The sequence below is a fragment of the Dipodomys spectabilis genome, unplaced genomic scaffold (genome assembly GCF_019054845.1).
Source record: "Dipodomys spectabilis isolate Male_0828 unplaced genomic scaffold, ASM1905484v1 ptg000273l, whole genome shotgun sequence".
Lineage (NCBI taxonomy): Eukaryota > Metazoa > Chordata > Mammalia > Rodentia > Heteromyidae > Dipodomys > Dipodomys spectabilis.
The window spans coordinates 5,568,501-5,587,500 of record NW_024870950.1 but is presented as its reverse complement, the minus strand read 5'-3'; the positions used below and the strand labels follow the sequence as shown (position 1 = coordinate 5,587,500).

The following is a 19,000-nucleotide window of genomic DNA, read 5'->3' as shown; positions in this document are numbered from 1 at the left end:
ATTGTTACTGAGTTCTTTCACCTAACAGGACTCAATACACTTTGATCCTGTTTATGGTCAGATAATATGTATGGATATGCTACCTTTTGTTTCTACTTTATGGCTGCTGTGAGATTCATATGAAAGTTTTTGTGCAAATGGGAGTTTTTGATTCTCTTGGGTATAAGTGTAGGAGTGGAGTTACTGGGTCATAGTGGCTATGTTGATCATTTCTTTTTGTTGTTGTTTGTCATGGGACTTGAACTCTGGGCCTGAGTGCTGTCCCTCAGCTCTTCAGCTCAAGGCTATCGCTCTACCACTTGAGCTACAGCGCCACTTCCAGAACTGACAGTTTTTCAAGGTGGTTACACCATTATCCATTTTCATCAGCAGTGTACAAGGGTTCCAGTTTCTCTGCTTCTTTGCCAGTATTTATTATATAATAATTGCCATTATCTGTTTAATTTTAACCATCTTAGTGGATATGAACTAGTATTTCATTGTAGTTTTGATTTGTATTTTCCTGATGTTTATTGAGGTGGATCATCATTTTGTGTGCTTATTGGCCACTTGTGTCTTCTTTGGAGAAATGCCTCTTCAGGTCCTTTATAATTAAAAAAAATTAGATTATCTATCTTGTTAGTCCTTTTTTTTGGTGGGGGGGGGGGCAGTCATTGGGCTTGAACTCATGGCCTGGGCATTGTCCTTGAGCTCTTTTGCTCAAAGTTAACACTCTACCACTTTAAGGCACAGCTCCACTTCCAGTTTTCTGGTGGTTAACTAGAGATAAGAATCTTACAGACTTTCCTGCCTGGGCTGGATTTGTACCTCAATCCTCAGATCTCAGCCTCCTGAGCAGCTAGGATTACAGGCATGAGCCATTGGCATCCAGTTTTCCTTTTGCTTTTTGAGGAGGATTTCTATTCAGTTGTTTTGTTTTCCCCATTCTTCAGATAGAAGAAGTGAAGCGCCGGCAGCACTCCCTTGCATTCAGCTCAGCAGGAGCCCAAGCTCAAACCTATCATGTCAGCTTTGAGACTGTAGCTGAGTACCAGAGGTGGCACCGGCAAGCTTCTAAGGTAAGTAATTCACTCTCAGATGTCCTAGTAAGGAGGTAAGAATGCAGAAGCCCAATAGAAATGTATTTTAAAACTGAATAAGTTTTAAAAGACAAAGTTTATCCTCAGAACAGATGAAGAAGCTGTGCCACTAAGTGGCAGAGCCAATGTGGCTGTAAAAGACCACATTTTTCACATGATACTGACTTCCAAAGTTTTGTGCAGTTATTTTGAATCATCTTAACATTATTCCTAGTATGACTGTGAACATGATGAAATGCTAATGTGTCATTTTTATGTGATATACAGTTTTTTTTTTATTGTGAAAATACTGTACAGAGGGGTTACAATTACATGGCAAGATAATGAGTACCTTTCTTATCGAGCATTGTAGCCTCCTCCTTTGTTTCCCCTTCCCATCCCTTCCCATCTTCTCCCCCCCAATCTTCCCCCCCCCCCACCAAAGTTGTAAAGTTCGTTTTCGACATAATGACGTGTACATCTCATTGTTGCAATGGGTCCACCTGTATCCCTATTTAAACAATTTGTTTTTTCCCTTCCCCTCCACAAATTATACCAACATCAAATGCAGTGAAAGCAGGGGTTATATCATGGGGGAGGGACATACAAAGCAACAAAGAAATAATCTTATAAATATGTTAGAAACAATTGCATGAAAGAAAAAAAAACATTTGAATACATATCTTAGGGTTCATTTCCCTAACATCAACTTATCTGACCTTTTCTGCTTGATTCAGACATACTAGTTATTGCAAATAAGGGAAACCATGGGACCCATGTTTCTTTGGGCCTGGCTTACTTCACTTAATATAATTTTTTCCAAGTCTTTCCATTTCCTAACCAATGGGGCAATGTCATTCTTTCTGATGGATGCATAGAATTCCATTGTGTGATATACAGTTCTTTTGCCTTTTATTTATAGAGACATTGTGACTTTATACCTTTGTTTTTCAAGCAGCTTATTTATTTATTTTTTTTTGTTTACGTGTGTGTGTGTATGGGGGGGGGGTTGCTGGTTTTGGGGCCTGAACTCTAGGCGGGCACTGTCCCTCAGCTCTTCAGCTCAAGGCTAACGCTCTACCACTTAAGCCACAGCACCACTTCCAGCTTTTTCTGCTTATGTGGTACTGAGGAATCGAACCCAGGGCCTCATGCATGCAAGGCAAGCACTCTACCACTGAGCCACCTTCCCAGCCCCATTGTGTGTGTGTATGTGTGTGTGTGTGTGTGTGTGTGTGTAAGTCACTCACTTGTGCAAGATGAAAGAAATTCAGTACTAGCTCAGAAAGCTAATCTTTTTGACTTTATTTAGGTGGTGTCTCAGCGAATCAGTACAGTGGATCTCTCATGTTACAGCCTTGAGGAGGTTCCTGAACATCTTTTCTACAGTCAAGATATCACCTACCTCAACTTGCGACACAACTTCATGCAATTAGAAAGACCAGGAGGTCTCGACACACTCTATAAGTATGTTTTGAGATCAATATGTTAAAAACAAGTTGTAATCAGTTTCTTAGTGGTTCATATCTTATGAACTTTAATGATTACACATAGTGTATTTGTCTATTTTCCATTTTTCTAACAACATACTGGAGGCTGAATAATGTATAGGGAGAAGAGGTTTAAGTCCAATATCTGACAGCCCCATCATTTCAGCCTTGCTTAGGCTTCTTCACCTAAATTATTTCATGGTAGAGGGAGAGAAGGAATACAAGATGGGAAGTCACAGCTTCAGGGTTAGGCTTGCTGGTTTAAAACAACCCGTTTTTTGGGAACTAACTTACTCCATGAGATCAACATTAATCTCTTCTGAGGTCAGCATCTCAAAACGGCTTAACTATCTCTAATAGACCTCATCTCTTAAAGTTCTACCATTTCTTAGTCCTACCATCCCAGAGGACTGAGATTTTAGTACATGAAACATTGAGAGATGAACCACACCCAAACCTATAGCATTTACCATTATCTACTAAATTTGCCACTCCTTTTGAAGAAGTAAAAAAAATATTCTTTTGTCTGTCCTAGGCCTTGAACTCTGGGCTTGGGTACAATCCCTGAGCTCTTTTTTGCTTAAGACTAGGCTTCCACTTGAGCCATAGCACCACTTCTGCCTAATCACTTGGCAGTAAGATTCTCATGGACTTTCCTGCCTCAGCTGGCTTCAACCCACAATCCTCAGATGTCAGCCTTCTGAGCAGGTGTGAACTACTGGTACCTGGCTAAAATTTATTATTTTCTCCATTGTCCCCACCTCTTTCTTCTTCCCATAAAATAAGATTTTGTGTGATTTTTATCTGTGTTGGAGATCATGATGAGTTGCCAGTGATGTAGTTAACTTTTTTTATAGAGGGATGGTACTAGGGTTTGAACTCACAGCTTCATGCTTTCTAGGTAGGTATTCTATAGCATGAGCCACATTTCCAGCCTTTCTTAGTTTTGTAATTTATTAACTGATTATTGTGGTACTGGGGTTTGAAATGAGGTTTTGGTGATTGCTAAGCAAGTGGTCACTAACTTAGAGATGTCTTCTGTGCTTTTGTTAATTTTTTCAATAGCAAAATGTTTTGTCTAGGCTAGCCTATACTGTGATCTTCCTGTTTACAGTCCCTGCTTATCTAGGATTATAGACATGTGTCATCATGCTCAGCTTTTACTGGTTGGTATGGGGCCTTAGGCTTTGACCTAGGCTAGCCTTAAACCAAGATTCTCCTAATCTGCCTCCTAAGTGTCCTAGATAATCTATATATATATATATATATATATATATATATATATCTCATTGTATTGGAAACATAATCTGTAATTATAGTAAATTGAGATACAGTATATGAACAGTTTCTCAATCAAAAGTATCCAGTTTAAATAACTAGAAGCTGACAGGACTAATTTCAGTAATCAGAAACAGGGCTTTTCCCTTTGTACCTACTTCTTCCAACTGTAGAGTCCCTTATCACTTATGAAATCTTTCTCTTCTAATAGAGAAACTGTCATTCCTACAGGACTATGGTCTAAATATTTTTTTATCTTCTTTATTAGAATATGTTCCACATTTCTACCTTCCCCTTATTTCACGTCATTCCTCCAGTTAAAAATGGCTGGCCATGAATAAATATATGGCATTATAATTATCTGAGCTTCCTATGGGGAAGGGAGAAAATGGAAATTAAAGCTTTCAAAGTTTAAATTACATGGTGATTAATATTATAATAGTTTCTCTGAAGAGGAAAGAAGGATGGCCAATAGACACATGAAGAAATGCTCAACCTCTCTAGCCATAAAAGAAAAGCAAATCAAAACAACATTGAGATACCACCTCACCCCAGTTAGAATGGCTATAATCAAGAACTCTAATAACAACAGATGCTGGAGGGGAGTGACCAAAAGGGTACCTTACTGCATTGTTGGTGGGAATGGAAACTTGTTCAACCACTTTGGAAAGCAGTATGGAAGTTCCTCAAAAGGAAGCTCCACATAGAGCTCCCCTATGACCCAGCAATCCCACTTTTGGGCATTTACCCAAATGATCACAAACAAGACCATACTAAAGCTACCAGCACAACTATATTTATTGCAGCATTATTTACCATAGCTAAGATATGGAACCAACCCAGATGCCCTTCAGTAGATGAATGGATCAAGAAAATGTGGTATATATACACAATGGAATTCTATGCCTCCATCAGAAAGAATGACATTGCCCCATTTGTTAGGAAATGGAAAGACTTGGAAAAAATTATATTAAGTGAAGTAAGCCAGGCCCAAAGAAACACAGGTCCCATGGTTTCCCTTATTTGCAATAACTAGTATGTCTGAGTCAAGCAGAAAAGGTCAGATAAGTTGATGTTAGGGAAATGAACCCCAAGATAAGTATTTAAATGTTTTTTTCTTTCATGCGATTGTTTCTAACATATTTGTAAGATTATTTCTTTGTTGCTTTGTATGTCCCTCCCCCATGGTATAACACCTGCTTTCACTGTATTTGATGTTGGTATAATTTGTGGAGGGGAAGGGAAAAAAAACAAATTGTTTAAACAGGGATACAGGTGGACCCATTGCAACAATAAGATGTACAAGTCGTTATGTCGAAAAAACGAACTTTACAAATTTGGTGGGTGGTAGGGGGAGGATTGGGTAGGGGGACTGCGGGGGGGGGGCGGTTTGGGAAGGGATGGGGAGGGGAAACAAAGGAGGAGGCAACAATGCTTGATAAGAAATGTACTCATTAGGCTCACGCCTGTAATCCTAGCTACTCAGGAGGCTGAGAGCTGAGGAGCCCAGTTCAAAGCCGGCCTGGGCAGGAAAGTCCATGAGACTCTTATCTCCAATAAAACCATTAGAAAACCAGAAGTGGCACGCTGTGAAGTGGCACGCTGTGGCTGTGGCTGTGGCTCAAGTGGTAGAGTGCTCACCTTAAGCTGAAGAGCGCAGGGACAGCGCCCAAGCCCCACAACCAACCAAAAAAAAAAAAAGTAATGTACTCATTATCTTGCCCATGTAATTGTAACCCCTCTGTACAGTATTTTCACAATAAAAAAAAGGAAAAAATAAGATAAAATCATAATAGTATTGTAGTGACATATTTTACATACTTCCTTTATTTTATGTCCTTCCTTTACATCTTATAATTTGAGTCATTTCCAGAAAATTCCATTTTTTAAATCCCATCTGATATTATGATTTAAAAGTTTTTTTAAAACAGTAAGCCAGGGCTGTGAAGGTGGCACAGTGGTAGAGCGTTTGCCTTGCATGCTCAAGGCCCTGGGTTCGATTCCTCAGTACCACATAAGCAAAAAGAAAAAAGCCGGAAGTGGGCGCTGTGGCTCAAGTGGTAGAGTGCTAGCCTTGAGCTGAAGAGCTGAGGGACAGCGCCCAGGCCCAGAGTTCAGGCCCCACAACTGGACCCCCCAAAAACCCCAAAAAACAGTAAGCCAATGTTTAGTAATAAGATAGATACTTTAATACTATTTTTATATAAAAAAGAAAGTATGTTATATATTGATAGGGAAGTCAGCTTCTAGTATCTCCTTTTCTTTTTTTTTCCCTGGGTTGTGGGGCTTGAACTCTGAGCCTGGGCTCTGTCCCTCAGCTCTTCAGCTTAAGGCTAGTGCTTTACCACTTGAGACACAGCACCATTTCCAGTTTTCTAGTGGTTTTTTGGAGATAAGAGTCTTACAGACTTATCTGCCTAGGCTGGCTTTCAACTGTGATCCTCAGATCTCAGCCTCCTAAGTAGCTAGGATTACAGGCATGAGCTACCTATGCCAGCTAGTATTTCCTTTTCAATTGATATGAAAATATAGTTAATCCAGTTAGAAGATTGGATCCAAAATTTTAAAGTCAAACATGAGTTCAAAGTAATCTAGAAATCAAGAATTGAAACTTAGAGGAGTTTTAAAGTGAGGTACCAAGGGCTCAAAATCTGGAAGCAGGCTGTATGCTATTGTTACAGAGAATAACACCCCAGCCTTGCCATTTTATACCTGTATAACAAATGTGATGTTCTCATATCCCAGAGAGACTCTGTAGGTTTGCTTTATGACTATACTGTTACTGGGCAAGACACTATACTTCTACAAACAAAATAGACACACTGAAACTTACTATTTCATGTTAAATATCAACTCAGGTTTTACAATAAAGTGTTGTAACATATACGTTTTCAGGCCCAATTTCATTTATTTCAGTGGATATTTAAGTCAATATAATTTTGGTATGAAAAAAGAAGTTCCTTATAATGGGATTTTAATCCACATAGTTTTTAGCTAGTCCTCTTTCTATAAGTTCATTAATTTTCATGAGTTTTATATATTACATCTAGGAATTTAGTAACAGAAAAGTTTTCAAACATATTTTGGGTCATTACTTGACAGAAAAGAATTACACCAGCATGAATATCATTCAGGATTTTCTGCCTTTTTAGGGAGAAGAAAACTGTCACACTTAACCTGTTTCCTTGATAGTGTAGTCTTAGTCATCTTAGCATTCTCTATGCTACCAAGTTGTTTGGCAGCCGGGCACTGGTGGCTCATGCCTGTAATCCTAGCTACTCAGCAGACTGAGATCTGAGGATCACGGTTCAAAGCCAGCCTGGGCAGGAAAGTACGGGAGACTCTTATCTCCAATAAACCACTTAGAAAACCAGAAGTGGTGTGGCTCAAGTGGTAGAGCACTAGCCTTGAGCTGAAGAGCTGAAGGACAGTGTTCAGGCCCAAAGTTCAAGCCCCATGACTGACAAAAAAAAAGTTGTTTGGCATGTAGTGCTTGCTCAGTACCTATTTTTGGAACAAATTCTATGTTGGACATATAAAATAATCCTGTTGCTGGGTGTGGTAACACAAGCCTGAAATCCCAGCATTTGGAAAGTGTTAGCAAGAGGATCACCAGTTCAAAGCCAGCCTAGTTTACAAAGCAAGACCTTGTATCAAAAACAAAAAACAAATAAAGTAAAATTAATAAATAGATCATTTGAAACCCAGTTTATACTTTTACTTTTTCTTTTTAGATTTTCTCAACTGAAGGGCCTGAATTTATCTCATAATAAACTTGGGTTGTTTCCTGTATCATTATGTGAGATTTCCACCCTGACTGAGCTCAACCTTTCCTGTAATGGATTTCATGACCTGCCAAGTCAGATTGGCAGTCTGCTAAAGTAAGTATCTGACTTTTTACTAAATTCTTCTTTTCCGTTGGATATAAGGAACTTATCTGTCATTGGGAGTGAAGGTAGTGTCCTAAGATTTGGCAGTGAACTACATGTAATTATTAGGATTCTAGTCAGCAGTAGTTTTTGATGTCTGAAATCTCCATGTCAGTAGCAATGATCAGTCCTCTATTTCAACAGCAGAGGCCTGACTCTTTAATATCGAAGAGCCCATCCTTGGATGTTATGTTCAAACCACCTGTCTCTCTGGATTTAGAGTTAGGATGTCTGTGAGTCCAGAGTTACGATGTTTTGCCACTGTTGGCTTCGTAATAAATTAGTGACACAAATCAGAATCTGTAACTCTAGTTCTATGTATTTGAATGAAATCTTTGATTGAATAGACTTGTTTTGGTTCTTTTTCCCCCAGTCTTCAAACACTCTGTCTTGATGGCAACTTTCTGACTACTTTGCCTGAAGAACTGGGAAACCTGCAACAGCTTTCCTCCCTGGGAATTTCCTTCAACAATTTTAATCAAATTCCAGGGGTTTATGAGAAACTCACAATGTTAGATAAAATAGTTATGGCGGGAAATTGCCTAGAAGTCTTGGACTTAGGGGTGCTGACCAGGATGAGCAATATCAAGCATGTGGATTTAAGGTGAGTTATTCTTTATCAGAGCTTCTTTTGCCTGGACTTCAGCTATTAAAGTCTTCTCTTTACAAATACTTCTTTAAAACATTAGGATTTTATAACAGTGTGAAAATATTTTCTTTTTGAATATATATTTTTTATTGTAAAGATACTGTACAAAATGAGTAAGGTAATGAGTACATTTCCTATCATGCATTGTTACCCTTTCCTTTGTTTTTCCCCTACCATCTCCCTCCCTTCCCCCACCCTCCCACTGTCCCTGCCAAAGCTGTAAAGTTTGTTTTCAACATAGTGTCTTTTTTTTTTTTTTTTGGTCCGGTCGTGGGGCCTGAACTCTAGACCTGGGTGCTGTCCCTCAGCTCTTCAGCTCAAGGCTAGCGCTCTACCACTTGAGCCACAGCACCACTTCCGGCTTTTTTCTTCTTGTTTATGTGGTGCTGAGGAATCGAACCCAGGGCCTCATGCATGTAAGGCAAGCGCTCTACCACTGAGCCACCTTCCCAGCCCATCAACATAGTGTCTTATATGTCTCATTGTTACAGTGGGTCAACCTGTATCCTTATTTCAGCATTTTGTTATTTCCCTTCCCCTTCTCAAATTAGAAAAATGTATATACAAGAATCAAATACAGTGAAAACAGGGGTTATACCATGGGGGAAGAACATACAAAAGATACAGAAAAATCACATTATAAGTACATTGAAAATAACAGCAACAAAGATAAAACCTCTTGTGTCCCTATCTTGGGGTTCGTTTTGTTTAGCATCATTTTTTTTTTTTTAAATTTATTGGCAGCACTGGGTTTGAACTCATGACCTTGTGCTTACTAGGCAGGTGCTTTACCATCAAACTACACCTTTAGGTGTTATAAAACTTCATTTGTCATTCATTAGCATTAAGAATCGAATAGTTTTATCACATGATAGATAATATCAAATTGCCTTTGATGAAGATTATCCTTACTTAAGGCAACATTTTATGAGAATTCCCATTTCCCCACATATTGTGTTTCAATTGTTAGTAGAATATAAAACATACTATATCAGCCCTGCTGGTGGCCCACTGCTATAATCATAACTACTGAGGAGGCTGAGATCTGATGATCCAGTTTGAAGCAAGCCCAGGCAGGAAAGTCTGTGAGACTTTTTTTTTTTAATTTAAAAAAATTTTTAAATTAAAAACATTTTTTTAAATTTCACCATTTATTTATTTATTTTATTTTTTGTCGGTCATGAGGACTGAACTCTGGGCCTGGGTGTTGTCCCTCAACTCTTCAGCTCAAGGCTAGTGCTCTATCACTTGAGCCACAGCACCACTTCTGGCTTTTTCTGCTTATGTGGTGCTGAGGAATTGAACCCAGGGCCTCATGCATGCAAGGCAAGCACTCTACCACCTTCCCTCCTTTTTTTTTTTCTGTCAGTCATGGGGCTTGAACTCTGGGCCTGGGCGCTGTCCCTGAACTCTTCAGTTCAAAGTGAGCACTCTACCACTTGAGCCACAGCACTATTTCCAGTTTCTGACGGTTAGTTGGAAATAAGAGCCTCACGGACTTTCTTGCCTGGGCTGACTTTGAACTGTGATCCTCAGATCTCAGCCTCCTGAGTAGCTTGGATTACAGGTGTGAGTCACTGGCACCTGGCCTCTGTGAGACTCTTATCTCCGATTAATCACCAGAAAACCCAGAAAACTGGAGGTGGCAATCTGGTTCAAGGTGGTAGAGCTCTAGACTTGAGCACAAAAGCTCAGGGACAGCACCCAGGCCCTGAGTTCAAGCCCCACAACTGACAAAAAGAAAATAGTATATGATTGTCTTAGTCAACATTTATTTAGTTATAAGTGAAGTTGACCATCTATTTATATGTATATGCATATACATATACATATTATTACTAGTTTGTAGTTCTCTATAAGCTTGACCATTTTTCTGTTGAGTCACTGGGTTTCTTCTTGAATAACACTGTGTTATAATTGAAATGTTCAAGGCTTTACTACTAAGAATGTTCAAAAACGATTTTTTTTTTGTCGGTCGTGGGGCTTTGAACTCTGGGCCTGGGCATTGTCCCACAGTTCTTTAGCTCAAGGCTAGTGCTCTGCCACTTGAGCCACAGCACCACTTCTGGTTTTCTGGTGGTTTATTGGGGATAAGAGTCTCACAGACTTTCCTTCCTGGGCTGGCTTTGAACTGAAATCCTCAGATTTCAGCCTCCTGAGTAGCTAGGATTACAGTACCAGTGCCCAGCAGATTTTATTTTCTATTCACAGCATTTTCCTACAGCCCATAAAGACCTACTGGATGGCCTATAATTTGCCAAAAACCATTAATATACCTTGTAAAGAAATAGTAAAAGACATTTATTGAAATGCAGGAAAAAGAGAACAGACCTAAATACATAAAGTTAAATAGGTATATAGTTTTAAAAAAGGGGGGAGGGCTGGGAATGTGGCTTAGTGGTAGAGTGCTTGCCTAGCATGCACAAAGCCCTGAGTTTAATTCCTCAGCACCACATAAACAGAAAAAGCTGGAAGTGACACTAGCTCAGGTGATAGAGTGCTATCCTTGAGCAGAAAGCAGCACAGGGACAGTACTCAGGCCCTGAGTTCAAGCCCCAGGACTGGCAAAAAAGCACCCCAACAAACAAACAACCCTCCCCCAAGAATTCATGTTCTGGAGTTTATATTTGAAGTGGTCCATTTGTGCACATATTATTTTCTCTGTTAGTGTCATATGAATCTTAGCACTAGGAACAGAGTAGGTACAATAATGGAAGGAACAGTAGCTGTTCCCTGTCAGGACTGCTTAATTCATCACCCATCCAAAAGTTTGTTCATTTAGTCCTTGTTTCTACCTAACCTTATTAGATACTTAGGTGTCAGTATTATCCTGTCTGTGAATATAGTCCCCTCTTTTTTTCCTGCTTTCTTGTATAATTTGTCTCTGTGTTTGCTAGTCTGGATTGTCCCAGCTGCCTTTTGAATTCTTTGCTATAAGTTTTGAAAGATGAGGCAAGTCATGAAACTCCCAAGTTGTTTAGTAAAAAATGGATCATACTTTTCCTGTTTTTTTTTTTTGTTGTTGTTGTTTGTTTGTTTTGGGTCTGGTCGTGGGGCCTGAACTCTGGGCCTGGGCGCTGTCCCTCAGCTCTTCAGCTCAAGGCTAGTGCTCTACCACTTGAGCAACAGCGCCGCTTCCGGCTTTTTTCTTTTTGCTTATGTGGTGCTGAGGAATCGAACCTAGGGCCTCATGCATGCAAGGCAAGTGCTCTACCACTGAGCCACCTTCCCAGCCCCAACTTTTCCTGTTTTTTAGAAAGCATACTTAATAGAATTTTTTCTGATTATTTCCTTGTTTTTGAATATTAAGGATGAACTGCGTGAAATCCACAGTTATTGAAAACCTGGAGGGAAATAAGCATGTTGTCCACATGGATTTGCGGGACAATCAGCTGACTGACTTGGATCTTAGCTCCTTATGTAGTTTGGAGCAGCTGCATTGTGAGCGGAACCAGCTGAGGGAGCTGACACTCAGTGGCTTCTCTCTTCGAACTCTCTATGCCAGTTCAAACAGTGAGTTCTCTATCCAACCTCTTGTCATTTCTTTCAACTCTAGTGTGAAACTTCTGAGAACAATGGCATGTGTGGTCCTTCCTACCTGTTCTTCACAATGTTTATATCTAATGGAAGCTTAGCTTTATTTTTTTACTTGGCTATCAACTCTTAAGTAGTTGAGATATGCCCAAAAAGACTTGGCAAGATACTTTGAGATTCACTAAATGAACATAGTAAAATCATTCGAGTGGGTAGACTTGTATGTTCAGACAGTATTGATAACAGGGTCAGGCAAAGTACTATTGCTGAGGAGCTAAATCTAAACTACCATCTTTTTTTCTTTGTATAGCCTGTAAAAAATGGTTTTTTACATTTTTTGGTAGGTTAAAAAAATATTTTTGTGCCAGGTACCAGTTGGCTCATGCCTGTAATCCTAGCTACTCAGGAGGTTGAGATCTGAGGATCACGGTTCAAAGCTAGCCTGGGCAGGAGAGTCCCTGAGACTCTTATCTCCAATTAACCACCAGAAAACTAGAAATGGCACTGTGGCTCAAGTAGTAGAGTACTTGCCTTGAGCTGAAGAGCTGAGGGCACCCAGACCCAGAGTTCAAGCCCCACAACTGACAAAAAAATTATATATTAAATTATATGTACATATAATATAACATATATTCACATCTGTGTGTGTAAATGCTGAGGCTGAGCTTGGTAGTTCATACCTGTAATCACAGCTAATCTTGAGGCAGAGAGCAGGAGATAACAGTTTGAGGCCAGCTTCTTAAGAACATAGTACTGTCTACCTGAGATACTAGGGGAAATATATTGGAAGATCTCAGTTTGAAGCTTACTCTGGGGCAAAAAGACATAACCCTATGTGAAATACACCTGAAAGCAAAATAAAGTTGGATGGCATGGCTCAAGTGGTAATGCCTGTCTGGCATGCACAAAGCCCCGAGTTTATATCCAAGTGCCGTCAAAAAAAAAAAAAAAAAAAAAGTTAACCTCTCTGCACGGTATTTTCACAATAAAACAAAATAGAGGAAGAAAAGAAATAAATGTATTCAAGTTTCTACACTCACAAATAGTTGTTTTTTTTTTTGAGAATAGCCACACGGTTAGATTTACATTTTTGCTTTTACACTACTGTTTTTATGTTACAGTGAGAAGATTGAGTAGAAGTAAGAGACTGTATTATAGTCAATAGGCCTAAAATATTTAGTCTTTTATAGAAAGGTTTGCCAGAATCTTGTCCAGAAACACGTGCAGAAACATGTACCACCTCAGTTCAACTCTAAAGAAAATTCTCTCCGTTCAAATAATGTTTGGATCTGGGAATAAGTGTCATTATAAGGGTCTTATATTTGTTGAGATCATTTTTCTTACAGAGACTTATGTAAATTTTAATTATGTTTTCTATGTTTGAAGAAGGAAAGCAATAAAATTCAGTTTTACTAAGTGACAGAAATAAAATGTAAAGTTAAGATATACCAACTTATCTGCATCAAATTTTAAAAAATGAAAAAAAATAATACTGAATATAAGCAGAGATGAGAAGCATTTTCCAGAGGCCTCAAACTTCCAGAGGGTTGACTGTAAAAATTCCTTCGAGGAATGTAACTGAGTTGGAGAAGTTGAAGGTCCATGTAATCCATGCTCTAGAAATTTCCTGCTTGGAATAATCCCTGAAATATATGTGCTGGAGGATGTATATTCAACAGTGGAAATGAAATGGTACTGAAGTTTTGTATATTATTATAGATAAATCTCAGCAACAATTTTAAACAAGAAAATGTGGTTACATGTATACTATGGCCATTGTACCACAATTGAAAAGACAGCATAAATATTGTTTCCTTAGCTATAAATGTCATAACTACATGTAAGAATCCATAGGAATAATAAAACTCATGCTCAGGATGACTACATCTTGGTACATGTACGTTTTTTGGTTTTGTTTTTGGTGACAGGGCTTTAACTCAGGGCCTACATGCTGTCCTCAAACTTCTTTTGCTCAAGGTTAAGGAGTCTCACAGACTTTTCTGCCCAGGTTGGCTTTGAACTGTGATCCTCAAATCTCAGCCTCCTGAGTAGCTAGAATTATAGGCATGAGCCACCCTGTGCCCAGCTATATAGTACTTTAATCCTTAAAAAAAGTCAAGGTCTATCCATGCATTCTGTCCCTTGGCTTTACTTTTTTGCTACTAAGGCAATGCAAACAGGAGGATTGTGAATTCAATGCCAGCCAAAGCAAAGTTAATGGAGCCTTGTCTCAATAAAACTAAACAAAACTGGACATGTGAACCATACTTGTAATCCTAGCTACTTGTGATCCTGAGATCAGGAGAACTGCAGTTCGAGGCCAGCCTGAGCATACCCACAAGATCCCTTTGTCATCCATAGCTGGATGTAGTAGTGTGTGCTTGTCATCCTAGCTGCATGGGAAGCTGAGAATGGAAGGATTGCAGTCCTAAGCTAGCTTTGGCAGAAGTGTTTGTGAGACTCCTATCTCGTTGAAAAGAAGCTGGATGAGGTGCCATAACAGGAAGCTATAACAGGAAGCCTAAAATAGACAGCTATGTCTAGACAGGAAGCAAGAGTCTATCTCAAAGCAGGCCAGTGCCAGAAAAGACTGGCCTGGCTCAGAAGTAGAGCACCTTCCTAGCAAGTGTGAGTCCCTGAGTTCAAACCCTACCTAGTATCACCCAAAGCAAACAGACAGAAAATAAGGTTGGGGATGTGGCCTAAATGATAGAGGGCTTGCTGAGCACTCATGAGGCACTGGATTCAACCCCCAGAAGTGAAGGGAAAAAAAAGTGACACATATAAAGTAGAATGCAGATTTGTTAAAATCTAGGTGATGACTGAGTGTTCATTTTCTTTGGTTTTCTGTATTGTAGAATATATTATTCAGATAAAGAAAGTTAAGGGCTTCTATTTTCATTATGTTATAGAATCTTCAAATTGTGGCTTAGATTATGCTCTTGGATCAGATGAGGGTGTTGACTGGTGCTGTGTATTGATCCTATGACATGGAGAGATCCCTTATCAGATCCATCTGTCTACTCCCATGGGTTCACGGGCTCTGAATGCCTCACTACACTGAAAGTGAGCTCATCAACACACAAGCAGTTCTGAGTATCATAGCAGTATTCTGGACACTAGGGTTAGTTACTGTTTTCAGAAGCCTTGAATTATACAACCTGGAAGAATTCACATAAATAATTAGTTTTGGTGCCTTAAAGTAAAGAACCCAGCTTCACAAAAGAAGTTATTCAGATGATCAGTGTACATAATTAGAGTAGGTAATCATCAGAAATAGGCAAATTGAAACCCCCAACTACTACAAACCTTTCAGAATGACTACAGTGACCAACTGAAAATACCAGTGGAATGTGTAGTAGTAAAACTGTTCAGAAATATCTACTAAAACTGAATATGTACAGTGTTCTCAGCAGTTCCTCTTCTAGGTCCATACTCAATATAAGTGCTTATATTAGTTTATAAGGACATGGGCAAAATTAGTCACCCTGAACTGGAAAATGAAATTTTCATTAGTGTCAAACTAGGTAAATGAATTGTGGTATATTCACATAAAAGAGTTTTTTTACACAGGCAGGAAAAAAATGAAGTTAACTATATGCAGCTAATGTGAACAAATCTCACAAGCATAATTTGAAGTGAATAAAGCTAGAAAAAATTATATATGGCATGGTGATGTACTGTTTTACCAGCACTTTGAAGGCTGAGAAGAGGATTCTAAGTTCTAGGACATCTGATCTATACAGTTATACCCTGTTTCATACTGTATGTATTATTTTACATACTATATTTATTACTGTACATATCCTATGTATTATTTTACATACTGTGTGTATCTATTTATATAAATAGGCAAAAGCCATCTATCCATGGTATTCCAAGACAGAGTAATCACTGGTTTCCTTGAAGAGGGTGTGTTGAGTAGAAGAGGTGGTAAGGGGATGCATCTGGAGCTGGGGTTCATCTATTTTCTGATCTGGGTATTGGTTCCACTAGTATGTTCTGCTTGTGAAAATTTACTGATCTATACACTTAAGATTGCTTTAGTGGGCTGGGAAGTTGGCTCAGTGGTAGAGTGCTTGCCTCGCACACATGAGGCCCTAGGTTTGATTCCTCAGCACCACATAAACAGGAAAAACCAGAATGGTGCTGTGGCTCAAGTGGTAAAGCGCTAGCCTTCAGCTGAAGAGGGACAGCGCCCAGGCCCAAAGTTCAAGCCCCACGACTGACCCCCCCAAAAAAAAGATTGCTTTCATATTTAAGCTATACTTTAGTTTTAAAAGTTAGAATACTACCAGCAAAAATTCAGGTATTTCTTTCAAGATAAAAAAATCAGTAGTTACTGTTAGCGTTTAACAACTAGTTGATCTAGTATAAATCCAGCAGAGCACACATACTCCTTCAATTAGTAATTGTTTTCCAAGACAAGTTGGAATCAAGCAGGAATCAGAATGAGTTATTCAGTAGTTTCTATCTGTAGTCATTTCAAGTAAGAGGAATATCAGTGTTTTTAAAATATTTCATTAAGCTGCTTTTACTGATAGCTCACTTGCTTTCTTCAGAGAATGTTGCTAACACCTTTTTGTTTTTGATAGGACTGACAGCAGTGAATGTCTACCCAGTGCCCAATGTACTCACTTCCCTGGAACTCTCCAGGTGAGTATCTCATTAAAATGTATTTGTTTGAGTCTAGTAGTTAAGGCACATGTAGATTCTTTGGCAGTTTTGTGTTACAGTAAATCTAAACATACTGACATATTTGGCTAGCCTAGAGAAGGGCAAAAGGATGAATTGGAGACAAGTGAGTTTAATAGCCACAGTGTGTATGTGTAATTACATGAGAGTCTTCTTGAAATGGGAAGGTGTCTATAAATGGTTCCTTTTTTTTTTGGGGGGGGGTCCAGTCCTGGGGCCTGACTCTGGACTTGGGTGCTGTCCCTCAGCTCTTCAGCTCAAGGCTAGCGCTCTACCACTTGAACCATAGCACCACTTCCAGCTTTTTTCTTTTTGCTTATGTGGTGCTGAGGAATGGAACCCAGGGCCTCAGGCATGCAAGGCAAGTGCTCTACCACTGAGCCACCTTCCCAGCTCCTATAAAATGGTTCCTTCAGTCTAAAATATTTTTTTTCCTTAATACTTTTATGACTCATAGTCTTGAGCCACTGTGCTTGACTCTCACCTTCTAATTTAATAACATTCTCAAGTGCTAACTGTATTCTAGGTAATATACCAGAGGATGCCTTGAGACAGTGTCCCTGCCCTCAAGGACTCACAGGTTAGCTAACATGTGCATTGTAGTGAAATGGATTCCACTTGTCTGTTATTCAAATTTCTGTAGCTATAATAAAATGCCTGAGATAAGCAATTGGAAGAAGGAATGGTTTATTTTGGCTCATGGATTTTTGTTTGTTTTTTTGTTGGTTATGGGGCTTGAACTCAGGGCCTGACTGCTGGCCCTATCTTTTTTGCTCAAGGCAGCACACTACCACTTTGAGTCATAGCCCTACTTCCAGTTTTCAGGTAGTTAATTGGAGATAAGGGTTTCACAGCCTTTCCTGCTCTGGCTGGCTTCAAACCATGATCCTCGGATCTCAGCCTTCTAAGTAGCTAGAATTATAGGTGTGAGCCCCTAGCACTCGGCCTCATTGCTTTAGGCATTGAAGTCCATGGTTTCTTGGCCTTTTCACTTTGGGCCTGTGACTAGGTACATCATTGTGATATCATTCATATTGACACTACTCAATCTCATGGCAGCTGGGAAGCAAAGAGAGAGTTAATAGTCCCAGTATTCCTCTCAAGGGCACACCCTCATGAGCTTAACTTACTTCCTTTAGCTCCACCCCCTAACGATTCCATGGGCTGGTGACCAGGCCTGTAATACATGGCCCTAGAGAACATTTAGGACCTTAAATCATGCCTTTTGCTTACTTATTATCTGCAGAAACCTGCTAGAGTGTGTCCCTGACTGGGCCTGTGAAGCAAAGAAGCTAGAAATACTTGATGTGAGTTTTAATCTTCTCACAGAGGTTCCTATGAGGTATGTGTGTGTGAGTGCATATATTGTATACGTATGTGTGTATGTGCCTTCCTAGATTGGTTTTCCTTTTATTTTATTTATTTTTGTTGGTCGTAGGGCTTGAACTCTGGGCCCTGAGCATTGTCCCTCAGCTCTTCAGCTCAAGGATAGTGCCCTGCTACTTGAGCCACAGCAGCACTTCTGGCTTTTTCTGTTTATATGGTGCTGACGAATCGAACTCAGGGCCCCATGCACGCGAGGCAAGCACTCTATCACTGATCCACCTTCCCAGCCCCTCCTTTTATTTTTTGTAGTGAAATATTGAATTCCTTCTGAGTTTAAGACAGAATAATGTACCATAAGGATTGTAGTGATGGCTAATGCGTTGTCTTGGCCTAAAAGAAACGTAGAGGGTAGTGTGATATGTGCACAATAACTGATAAAATGTACCAGAAGTTGCTGCATGGCTGGTGATATGGTAATAATGCTACTTCAGTAGAATAAGTTACATGTCCAAATAACTTCACTTTTATGATCAAACCTAATCCTTTATAAACCTTAGTATGTAGATGCTGTCCTCTTCAGCTTAGGAATGAGGAAATGAAGAATAGGTAATGTATCCAAAGTGGTACTTAACCAGGAAGTAATGGGAGTTGCTGGCATTTGGATGTAGTCATTCTTGCTGTTAGAGCTTCGACTCTTAATCACAGCACTGTATAAATTGATTTGGAAATTTAGAAGAGCTTTGAATAATTAGAGAATGCTTCATAAAGGAGATGGCATTTGGGTTGACCTTTACCAGATGGAAGGATTTCTCTAAGTGGAGGAGAAGAATGGTGCTTGATGGGTTAGAGTGGAGTATTCTGTACTCAAAAGTGCTGGTCGATATGTAAAATGTGTGATTATGGAGTCTTGAAAATTGAACTAGAGGCTTCGTAGCCTGTTATGTTTAATAACAACCTCTGGAGTCATATCTTAATTCAAATCTAGACTGTGTCTTTACTATTCAGTGTGAGATCTTTGGCAAATCAAAGTCACTTAATCTT

The 19,000-nt window shown here is 39.4% G+C and overlaps 1 protein-coding gene across 2 annotated transcripts in view; it reads left to right on the top strand.

Moving 5' to 3' along the window:
• Window positions 1-19,000, top strand: part of Phlpp2 (PH domain and leucine rich repeat protein phosphatase 2) — a 62,514-nt gene that overhangs the window by 25,001 nt on the left and 18,513 nt on the right. For both annotated transcript variants that reach the window (XM_042700678.1, XM_042700677.1), the window contains exons 5-11: window positions 933-1,058; window positions 2,371-2,525; window positions 7,561-7,707; window positions 8,129-8,359; window positions 11,715-11,917; window positions 16,534-16,594; window positions 17,880-17,975. In XM_042700678.1, the coding sequence (XP_042556612.1) occupies window positions 933-1,058; window positions 2,371-2,525; window positions 7,561-7,707; window positions 8,129-8,359; window positions 11,715-11,917; window positions 16,534-16,594; window positions 17,880-17,975 (1,019 nt within the window). The remainder of the gene's footprint in view (window positions 1-932; window positions 1,059-2,370; window positions 2,526-7,560; window positions 7,708-8,128; window positions 8,360-11,714; window positions 11,918-16,533; window positions 16,595-17,879; window positions 17,976-19,000) is intronic.